This window comes from Suricata suricatta, chromosome 1, assembly GCF_006229205.1.
Source record: "Suricata suricatta isolate VVHF042 chromosome 1, meerkat_22Aug2017_6uvM2_HiC, whole genome shotgun sequence".
In the NCBI taxonomy this organism is placed as follows: domain Eukaryota; kingdom Metazoa; phylum Chordata; class Mammalia; order Carnivora; family Herpestidae; genus Suricata; species Suricata suricatta.
In genome coordinates, this window is record NC_043700.1 from 33,922,641 (window position 1) to 33,934,593 (window position 11,953).

An 11,953-nucleotide genomic window follows, 5' to 3' on the forward strand; every position below is an offset into this window, starting at 1 on the left:
ACAGGAAAACAGGAGAAGCCAAATGGAGGGCCAGGGGGAGGGGAAGAGGAAAGAGAGTTGGGGAGAGAGAGGGATGCAAAACTTAAGAGACTATTAAATGCTAAAAATGAACTGAAGGGGAAGCAGGGGGGAAGAGGTGGTGGTGATGGAGGAGGGCACTTGTGGGGAAGAGCAGTGGGTGTTGTATGGAAACCAATTTGACAATAAACTAAAAAAAAATAAGAAAAGAAAAGAAAGCAAAAAAAGTGGGTCTCTTGTAAGAAGCATATAGATGAATCTTATTTTGTTATCCATTCTGTTACCCTCTGTCTTTTGATTGGAGTATTTGGTCCATTGACATTTAGGGTGAGTACTGAAAGATATGAACTTATTGCCATTGTGTTCCCTGTAGAGTTGGAGTTTCTGGTGGTGCTCTCTGGTTCTTTCTAGTCTGTGTTGCTTTTGGTCTTTTTTGTTTTGTTTAATCTTTTCTCCCCTAAGAGAGTCCCACTTAAAATTTCTTGCAGGGTTGGCTTAGTGGTTATGAACTCCTTTAGTTTTTATTTGTCTGGGAAACTATCTCTTCAAAATTACATATTTCTATCAGAAATGTTTTCTTTGAAATCTTTACAGAAAGAGCTTGAATAACAAATTAATCTTTAGGGTGATATTTCACATTTTTAGGTGCTTTCTCAATTTAGAGTAATTTTAATGGTGATATTTCTTTTAAGAGAGAAGTTTTAAGCTTTTAATCTTTGTTTCAGGGCTCTTGAAGAGCAGTATGTAGTTTGTAGGGAATGTTTTGCCTTATAAAGTATTCACTGGCCAAAAATGATGATAGTATAATGGTGAGAACTGCTTACATTAATGTATAAAGACTTTTTTTTTACTTGAGCAGTTTTTATACTTTCACCTGTTCGAGTGTATTGTTTACCTGGTATAAACATACCTTTAGATCCTGGATTCCCCAAAACTATTTGAGGGCCTCTGAACTAAAGGACCAGGGGGAGCGGAGGAGGGAGAGAGAGTTGGAGAGAGAGAGGGATGCAAAACTTGAGAGACTATTGAATGCTGAGAATGAACTGAGGGTTGAGGGGGAAGGGGGAGGGGGGAAAAGAGGTGGTGGTGATGGAGGAGGGCACTTAAGGGGAAGAGCACTGGGTGTTGTATGGAAAACAATTTGACAAAATATTATGGAAAAAAAAAGAAAATAATACATAATTTAAAAAAAAAGGATCTTGGAATGACACTTAGTTTGCACTCAATCAGGTGTGGCTTTACTTACTCTATATATCAGAGATTTCAGAAAACAGGGATAAAAGTATACTTTCCAGTTTTTATTCTAATGATAAGCATTTGATTGTTATGCCTATGGAATACCATGGCAAATATGAATGAAACACATTATCAGTTCTATTTGTAGAATTGTAGGGCTTGTCAGGAAGCCAGAGTTGAGATTCAGAGATGATTTATAGAAGGATATGAAAACACTTGATTTATTGGAATATAGGGGAAAAACGCAATTTTAAAAGAAAATTAAGATATTTCTAGTAATTATGATTGAATTTTCAGGGAATATTCTGGATTATAATAAAATTATTATGTTTTTCAGAATTATGTTACAAATTTTGAGAGTTGTTTTAAAAACTTCTTGTCCAAATTGCCAGGTTTACAAACCATATGATGCTGATTAAACTTCCCCTTTCTATGTTTTATATATATATTCACATATTCCTCAATAAAACAAATATTGGGCCAACTCTGGCATCTGTGTTACTAGATATTGGGCATATAAAGAAGAGCAATAGTGATATCGTCTTCAACAACTTCACAAATTTTTAAATCCACAGTTGTAGTGTAGAGAATTCAATGCTGTGCTTAAAAGGAACATATTGAGTATAAAAACATGGTCCAGTGATGTAGAAAGACATGGAAACACAATGCTGTAACCTAGAGTACTGTAAGAGCTTGCAAGTAGGTGTTTTAAAATTTATGCTTTGTTATTATTCATGTATGGTGGGGCCAACAGATTAGAAGATGAAATTGCTTTTGGAGAGAGTTTGTTATTCACAGTTCCCAAGAGGAGAGAGCGTGCTACATCTTGCAGAACCCATATGGGGAAGTAGCAAGATATGTCTGGAGACAGAGGCAGAAAGGGGAAAACAAGTGCAGGAGAGTTGATGATGGTTTCTGTAGGAAAGAACAGGTGGGCCAAGGTAAAGAGGTTTAAGATTGGCTAGTGTGAATAATTTCCATGTGTTCTGGGATGTAGGGGTTGCCTCTAGTTGCCTGATACCTAATTCTTGGGTGATTAGGGAGGGGGAATAGGGGCTTGGGAGTGTGAGTTCTGATGAAGAAGGTGGTTGGGGGATAGGCTGTGGATTAGTTAATTTGGATAATGAGGTGAGGGTTGGGCCAGGGAAGACTTGGTACAAACCCTTTCCTTGCAAAGGCACATAAATATGAAAGAAGGTTTTTTTGGGAAAAATCCTGCAAATTTAGTATGATTAATACAAATCATTGAAGAAGGAAAATAGAAGTAAATTGAGGAATGATGCAATATTTGGATTTTATCCTAAGTAATGTAGAGTCATTAAAAAGATTTTAAACAGAAGGGTGACATTTTCATGTTTTCATTTTAGAATCATCATTTTTTGTAATAGTATAGGGAATAGATTGAAGAAGGAGGAACCATTTAAGAGACTGTTCCAGTAACCAAGGTGAAAACATATGGATTAATAATATAAGCAATTTAAGTTACTGATGAGGGTGAATTAGAAGGAATTATAGTTATTTGATTTATTCATTTACTTAATTTCTTGAGGATCATGTAGCTGCCAATTACTGTTCTATTTAGAATAAAGATGTGAATACAACAGAAAAAGTTCTGTTCCTATGAAACATCTAGTATAATAAATGTGGGAGGTCATAGATGATAATACCATTAATCGAGGTAGTGGAAATGTAAGTAGGAGCAGAGTTTTGAGGAAGACTGATAAGTTTAGTTTTAGATATGTTTAATTTGAGGGTCCTGTGGAAAATGGAAGGGATGCTGTACTTTATTTATTTTTAAATAATTTATTTATGGTTTTAAATTTACTTCCAATTTAGCACACAGTGCAACAATGATTTCAGGAGTAGATTTGTTAATGCGTCGTACCCATTTAGCCCATTCCCCCCTCCCTCAACCCCTCCAATAGTTCTATGTTTATTCTCTATATTTAAGAGTTTCTCAGGGCGCCTGGGTGGCTCAGTCGGTTAAGCCTCCGACTTTGGCTTAGGTCAGATCTCATGTTCATGGGTTTGAGCCCCATGTCAGGCTCTGTGCTGACAGCTTAGAGCCTGGAGCCTGCTTCCGGTTCTGTGTCTCCTTCTCTCTCTGCCCCTCCCCGTCTCATGCTGTCTCTCCCTGTATCAAAAATAAATAAAACATTAAAAAATTAAAAAAAAAGAGTCCCTTTTGTTTTGTCCCCCTCCCTATTTTTATATTATTTTTGTTTCTTAAAATAATATAAAATCTTAAAATCCTCATATGAGTGAAGACATAATATTTGTCTTTCTCTGACTAATTTTGTTTAGTATAACACCCTCTACTTCCATCCATGTAGTTGCAAATGGCAAGATTTTATTTTTTTTGACTGCCAACTAATACTCCATTGTATATATATACCACTTCTTCTTTATCCATTCATCCATCAATGGACATTTGAGCTTTTTCCATACTTTGGTTATTGTTGATAGTGCTGCTATAAACATTGGGGTGCATGTGCCCATTCGAAACAGCACACCTTATCCTTTGGATAAATACCCAGTACTGCAATTGCTGGGTTTTAGGGTAGTTCTGTTTTTAATCTTTTGAAGAACCTGCATACCGTTTTCCAGAGAGGCTGCACCACTTTGCATTCCCACCAGCAGTGCAAAAGAGATCTTCTTTCTCTACATTCTCGCCAATGTCTGCTGTTGCCTGAGTTGTTAATGTTAGCCGTTCTGACAGGTGTGAGGTGGTATCTCATTGTGGTTTTGATTTGTATTTCTCTGATGATGAGTGATGTTGAACATTTTTCATGTGTTGCATGGCCATCTGGATGTCTTCTTTGGAGAAGTGTCTATATCTTTTGCCCATGTTTTCACTGGGTTATTTGCTTTTTAGGTGTTGAGTTTGATAAGTTCATTATAGATTTTTGGATACTTATCCCCTTATTTGATCTGTCATTTGCAAATATCTTCTCCCAGTCTGTCAGTTGCCTTTTAGTTTTTGCTGATTGTTTCCTTTGCTGTGCAGAAACTTTTTATTTTGATGAGGTCCCAATAGTTCCTTTTTGCTTTTGTTTTCCTTGTTTCCAGAGATGTGATGAGTAAGAAGTTGCTGTGGCCGAGGTCAGAGAGGTTTTTGCCTTCTTTCTCCTCGAGGATTTTGATGGTTTTTTGTCTTACATTTCAGTCTTTCATCCATTTTGAGTTTACTTTTGTGTATGGTGTAAGAAAGTGGTTCAGGTTCATCATATTGCTGTCCAGTTTTCACAGTACCACTTGCTGAAAAGACTGTTTATTCCATGGGATATTCTGTCCTGCTTTGTCAAAGATTAGTTGGCCATACGTTTGTGGGTTCATTTCTGGATTCTCTTTTCTGTTCCATTGATCTGAGTGTCTGTTTTTGTGCCAGTACCATACTGTCTTGATGATTATAGCTTTGTAATAAAGCTTGAGGTCTGGGATTGTGATGCCTCCAGCTTTGGTTTTCTTTTTCAAAATTGTTTTGGCTGCTTGGGGTCTTTTCTGGTTCCATAAAAATTTAGGATTGTTTGTTCTAGCTCTGTGAAGAATGATAGTGTTGTTTTGATAGGGATTAGATTGAATGTGTAGATTGCTTTGGGTAGTAGTGACATTTTAACAATATTTGTTCTTGGGGTGCCTGGGTGGCTCAGTCAGTTAAGCGATCAACTTCAGCTCAGGCCGTGATCTTGCAGTTTATGAGTTCACACCCACATCGGGCTCTGTCCTGACAGCGCAGAGCCTGGAGCCTGCCTTGGGTTCTGTGTCTCCCTCTCACTCTGCCTCTCCCCTGCTTGATCTCTGTCTCTCTTTCTTCTCTCAAAAATAAATCAACATTAAAAAATTTTTTTTAAAACAATATTCTTCCTACTCAGGAGCATGGAATATTTTTCCATTTTCTTCTTGTCTTCTTCAATTTCTTTCATGAGCTTTCTATAGTTTTTGATGTATAGATTTTTCACCTCTGGTTAGGTTTATCCCTAGGTATTTTATGATTTTGGTTCAATTGTTAATGGATCAATTCCTTGATTTCTCTTTTTATTGCTTCATTATTGATGTACAGGGATGCAACCGATTTCTGTGCATTGATTTTATATCCTGTGACTTTGCTGGATTCCTGGATCGGTTCTAGCAGTTTTTTGGTGGAGTCTTTTGGGTTTTCCATATAGGGAATCGTGTCATCTTTGAAGAGTGAAAGTTTGACCTCCTCCTGGCTGATTTGGATGCCTTTTATTTCTTTGTGTTTGATTGCTGAGGCTAAGACTTCCAATACTATGTTGAATAACAGTGGTGAGAGTGGACATCAATAGATGCTATACTTTAAATTTTGAAATAATGAATACAGTAAAATAGAGTAAAATGAATTGTGGGAAGTAAAATAGAATTTGAAAAATTACCAAAAAAGTAAACAATATAGTAGAAAAAATTAAAGAAAAATATTTTAATAAGCATGGAAAATAAAAATAATTTTTTTCTCTTCCTGTAGTCAAGGATGAGAAAAGAAAAAAAATTGAATAGATGGACCAGGAAACATACTGAAATATGATTGAAATTACATAGTTTTTCCCGTAGAAGTCAAACTATGAAGCACTTTTATAGCCCATAAACTAAGCAGGCAGAGTGACATGTGGTGTTCCTGTAGAGAGAGGTTGGTCAGCTTGGGCAGGGCTTAGTGTAACAGCTCTGTTCTCCACTCAATGGTGCTGCGTAGCTTACTGGGGTGGATTGTAGTGGTGCGTGTAGTTGTGTATGCGTGTGTGCGGGAGTGGTGAAAATGGCATTATCCAGCTACTCAGTCTCTAGTATTAGAACTCTGTGTTCTCCCCGACCAGCAATTGTGCACCTGTCCTTTGTCTCCAGCTTCTGCCGACACCCTGCTTTTACCCTGGCCATGGCCAAGCTGTCAGTTTGCCAAGCAGCACCTCCCTCCTGAGTTTTATCTCAGATGTGCTGTTTCCCAACCCCTCACTTCTGAGGGACTGGAGCTTTGACCCACTGAGACCTTCTGGGGGTGGGTCTCATTGAGCTATGGCTGGATGCCAGCCATACCCAGGAATGTTTGCGAGACTGTGCTGCTGCTGATGCCCAGAGACTGCAGCTGGGTGCCAGCTTGCCCAAGAAAAAGTTCACGTGATCCTGTAGCAGCAGCGTTTCAGGGATTATGGTAAATTACAACACACTTCTGGGGCCAGGCTTTACCATTAATGTCCTTGGCCCAACAGCAGGGAACATGTTGGGTCCCTGGGATCCACTGGAACCTTTGACTGTGGAGTAGCCACACAGCCTCTACCAAATGTTCTCCAAGCAGGGGAACTGCCTCTCTGCATGTGGCTTGAGTACCCCTCAGACCTCTTTCTCTGCTCCTGGTGATTCGCCCTACTCAGCAGATCACTGCCAGATATTAAGCTGCAGACTCTGTGCTCCCCTGTTTATAGAGTCTTAATGGAATTTCAACCCTCTTCTTTCTCCTTTCTCTCTTTTTTTTTCTGTCTCTTAGGTAGTCTTTCTTTTCTCTCCAGCTGCTTTCATACTGTACCCCCATCTCCATCCTCTCTCCACAACCAAAAACAGCTCCCTGCCCTTCACAGCTTCTCTCTCCCCCAGTTCACCAATCTGTGCCGTGTACCTGCTGAGTCCTCTGGTTCAGGTTGAACAGGTTGTTGTGTTAATCCTTAAATCAGTTTTCTAGGTGTGCAGGATGGTTTAGTGTTGGTCTGAGTGTATTTCAGGGACACGAGATGCAATAAAACTTCTATGCTGTTCTGCCATCTTGGCCCTTCCCAAGAGATGCTATACTTTAGAAAGATGATTTGTAGATGTGGAATTTGACATTGGCACATTCCACAAAAATTTATTCAGATTTCAGCAGTTGTATATATGTTAATTTTGTGTGTGTGTGTGTGTGTAATTATACAACAGGACCATATATGTAACTTTATGTAATCACAGTCACTATCAAGACACTCAATAGTACCATCACTATAAGAGTCTCTAACATTTTAACTTCATTGTTACATTTGTTTTTCCCTGCTTCCCTATACTTTTCAACCTCTGACAGTCACTAAATTGTTCTCCAACTTTTGGTTTAGGAATATTGCATAAATGTAACCTTGTAGTATATATCCTTTTGAGATTTCTCAGCATAATTTTCTTAAGGTTTATCCAGTTTAGTCAGTTCCTTTTTATTATTGAGCAGTATTACATGGTATGAATGTACCACAATTTGTCTAGCCAGTTAACCACTGAAGGATATATAAATTATTTCCAGTTTTTGGGTAATAGGAATAAAACTGTTATGGACATTTATGTAGAGGTTTTTTTGTGAGCATCAGTTTTTATTTCTTTAAGATAAATGCCCAGGAGTGCAATTGCTGGGTCATATGGTAAATACATTATTTGTTTTGAAAGAAGCTTTCAAAACAAAGCACTTTCCAGAATGGCTGTGCGATATTACTTTCCCACTGGCATATTTGAGTAGTCCAATTTATATTTACTTTTTATTATTTCTATCTTATTTTGCAATGTTTTAATTCCAAAGCAGTGAGAGTAGGTGGGGAGTATATCTCAAACATACTACATAACAGATTGTATTTTAATTTATAATTAATTTTGTTTTTCAGTATGATTACTTGGGCTCTGAAAGCATGATAGTAACAAATAAAATCATCGAAGTTATTGGCCTTGTAAATGCAGTAAGTATTTTCCTTTTCATAGTAGTTAGAAAAATTCATACTAGTTTTGAGATTATAGTTTTCAATTAACTTAACATGGCATTTCTGAATAATTAAGCCATCTATCTGTACAGACTGAGCGTTGATTTGTCAATGCATTGAATTAATTTCATGGTTATTGTAAAATAACGAAGATTAATTTTTCATGTATTTACCTCTTTTGTCTTTAGATGTTTGCCCAATTTAAAGTTACTATTGTGCTGTCATCATTGGAGTTATGGTCAGATAACAATAAGATTTCTACAGCTGGTGATGCAGATGAAGTATTGCATAGATTTTTAGAATGGAAAAAATCCTATCTCACTCTAAGGCCACATGATATTGCATATCTATTCATGTAAGAATAATGTTTCAGTATTTTTAGAAAGAAAGCAAAGATCTGTGATAATGATGTAGCTTAATTTAGGAAATTTTTATTCATTTCTGACTATTCATACATTATTATGTATTTCATTCAGGCCTCATATTTTCTTTCTGGTTGTCAGCAAAAAAAAAACTTGCCAAAATTTATTTCTATGCTTACTAACTTTTTACTAATAAGACTGAGATTTCAATGGGTTAAACAGTTTCAAGACTCTTGGATCTGGTGGCATCTCTCTGGTTTGAACCCACACGTTTTAACTCCAGAGCCCATAATCTTAACCACTACCTAAAAAATGGGATTTATCTTATGAAGTTTATATTTTTCTCAAGAAGTTTTGATCAAAGGCTTGGTAAAATAGGTTAAAAATAGTTTATCCTAATGGATTTTCTGTGTAATTTTTTGTTTTGTTCTAATTTTTATTATGGGAAATTTTAAGCATAACAGAAGTCAAGAGAGTAAAATAATGAATCCTTATGTACCTTATATACCCATAAAACAATTACCAGAATATGGCTAATTTTTAAAAATATTTTCACCCTCTCAACTCCATTATTTTGAAGAAAATCCTATGTGTCATATTATTTAATTATGTATCCTTAAAGATAAGCCATAATTGTTTAGTCAGAGTTCAAATGTTCCATATTGTATAAAATGTTTAATTTTATATTTTATAGTTGGTTTGTTCAAAAATGTAGCCATACAACGTTCACACATTGCATTCATTTGATATGTCTCTTTGTCTCTTTGAATCTGTGGGTTTCATCTCTATATTTTTTCTAATTTATTTGTTGAAGAAATAAATATAAGTTTTGTAATTGTTATAAGTATATATTTGTAATTGAACTCATAAAATTTAGTAGCAGTTATAATCAGAATTAGCTTTCAGTAAATCTGTATATACATAGTTTTAAATTGGCTTGTCAATATTTCTTTCGGAAGTGTGAGATTAGTTTTCCCACATCTCTGCCAGCAATAATTTTTATTGCTTTTTTCATTTTTTTTGCCAGTCTTATTGATTAATATCAGTGCTATTTATTTATTATTAAGTTTTTATTTTAATTCCAGTTAGTTAATATACAGTGTTATGTTAATTTCAGGTGTAACATATAGTGATTCGACATTTCCATACAATGCCTAGTGCTCATCCCCGGTGCTTTCCTTAATTCCCATCACCTGTTTAACCCATCTTCCCACCACCTCTCCTCTGATAACTATCAATTTGTTCTGATGATTAAGAGTCTGTTTCTTGGTTTGCCCCTCTCTTTTCTTCCCTATGCTTCTTTTTTAAAAAGTTCTACATATGAGTGAAATCATAATAGAATCATAATAAAACTTCCCTTACCATAATAGCTCCATTCATGTCATTTCAAATGGCAAGATTTCATTCTTTTTTATGGTTGAATTATATATGTACATATACATACGTATACATATATCTCCATACACACAAACACACACACCATGAGTTTATTATCCAATCATTAGTCACTGGGTACTTGGTTTATTTCCATAATTTGGCTGTTGTAGATAATGTGCTATAAACATTGGGGTGCATGTATCACTTTGAATTAGTATTTTTGTATTCTTTGGGTAAATATCTAGTAGTGCAATTGGTGGATCATAGAGTAGTTCTATTTATACTTTTTTGAGGAAACTTCAGAGTGGCTGGACCATTTGCATTCCCACCAACAGTGGGTTTGCCTGTCTCTGCATCCTTTCCTGTTGTTTTTTGTGTCATTGATGTTAACCATTCTTACTGGTGTGAGATGATATTTCATTGTACTTTTGATTTGTATTTTGCCGATGATAAGTGATGTTGAGTATCTTTTCATGTGTCTATTGTATCTGAATGTCTTCTTTGGAAAAGTGTCTATTCATGCCTTTTGCCCACTTTTTAATTAGACTATTCCTTTTTAGGATGTTGAGTTGTATAAGTTCTTCATGTTTTTTGAATATGTGCCCTTTTCCAGATATGTCATTTGTAAATATCTTTTCCCATTCCATAGACTTTCTTTTAGTTTTGCTGATTGTTTCCTTTGCTGTGCAAAAGCTTTTTATTTTTATGAAGTCCCAATAGTTAATTTTTGCTTTTTCCCCTTGCCTCAGGAGATAGATCTAGTACGAAGTTGCTATAGCCAGTGGCACAGACATTTCTTCTGTGTTCTTTTCTAGGGTTTTAATGGTTGCCTGTTTCACCTTTAGGTCTTTAATCCATTTTGAATTTATTTTGTGTATGGTGTAAGAAAAGTGGTCCAGTTTCATTCTTTTGCATGTTGCTGTCCAGTTTTCTCAAAACCATTTGTTGAAGAGATTCTTTTTTCCATTTGATATTCTTTTCTGCTTTGTTGAAGGTTAATTGACCATATAGTTGTGCATTCACTTCTGAGTGTTCTATTCTGTGCCATTGATCTATGTGTCTCTGTTTGTGCCAGTGCCATACTATTTTGGAAACTATAGCTTTGTAATATAACTTGAAGTTTGGAATTGTGATGCCTTCAGCTTTCCCTTTTTTTTTTTTCCAAAGTTGATTTGGCACTTTGGGGTCTTTTGTGCTTCCATACAAATTTTAGGATTATTTGTCCTAGCTCTCTGAAAAATGCTGTTGGCATTTTGATAGGGATTGCATTAAATGTGCAAATAGCTTTGGATAGTATAGCCTTTTAACAATATTTGCTCTTTTAATCCTTAAGCATGGAATGTCTTCCCATTTCTTTGTTTCCTCTTCAGTTTCTTTCATCGGTGTTTTATAGTTTTCAGAGTATAGTTTTTTCACTTCTTTGGTAGTAATTCTTTCCTTAGTAATTTGTTAAAGCATTTCAATAAAAACTTTAAAATTACACCATCAGTTGTATGTTTATTAACCATTCTTCTGTAAAGTAGACCTTTCTTTCATTAATTGGGATGATGTCATGACTGTGTAATACAGTTTCTATGGAAGAGACAATATATGGGTTTTTTTCTTTAAATACAAATTTTCAAGAAAGGAGACAGATGTGAAAACTTACTACAAAGCTACAGTAATCAAAACAGTATGACTTGCTAAGTGAAATAAGTCAGGCAGAGAAGGACAGAAACCATATGTTCGCACTCATAGGTCTAACAGGAAATTTTCAGAATGATCTAGCTTCAAGGAAAGCAAGCAGTGAGTAGTGCTTAAGAAAAATTGAATTAGTATCTAATGGATAATTGATACCTGTCACAACTCAGCATTTTATATACTGCTAAGTGAAACTGCAATACAATCTAAGTTTATTTTGGGAGTGTTTGCTGTATCATTGGATTTAATGAAATGTTTAGAGGTGCAGTAGGCTTGACTTTGAGTAGATAACGAAAGAAAATGCAAAATGCTAATTGATTCATGATGTGGTTTCATCTTAGCTTGGGCAAACCATGCAGTATTTAATACATAGTAGCAGAATGTTTACTATTGAAGCTTGAAAAGATGTGAGTTCTTTGTGTGCAACCTTTCATTTATGCATGTGAGAGGGTTATCATTTTTTTAATATTTTTACATTGTAGTACTTGTTTTCCTTGTTGGGGTGTTTGCTTATTTAATACATTCTGTCAAGGACAGAAATTACATGCTGGGGTTTTTTCCCCCCTAGGG

At 35.7% G+C, this 11,953-nt stretch overlaps 1 protein-coding gene across 1 annotated transcript in view; it reads left to right on the top strand.

Moving 5' to 3' along the window:
• ADAM32 (ADAM metallopeptidase domain 32) overlaps positions 1 to 11,953 on the top strand; it is a 157,329-nt gene that overhangs the window by 39,937 nt on the left and 105,439 nt on the right. Inside the window, exons 8-9 of the mRNA XM_029936316.1 lie at positions 7,872 to 7,943; positions 8,153 to 8,319. Coding sequence (XP_029792176.1) covers positions 7,872 to 7,943; positions 8,153 to 8,319 — 239 coding nt within the window. The remainder of the gene's footprint in view (positions 1 to 7,871; positions 7,944 to 8,152; positions 8,320 to 11,953) is intronic.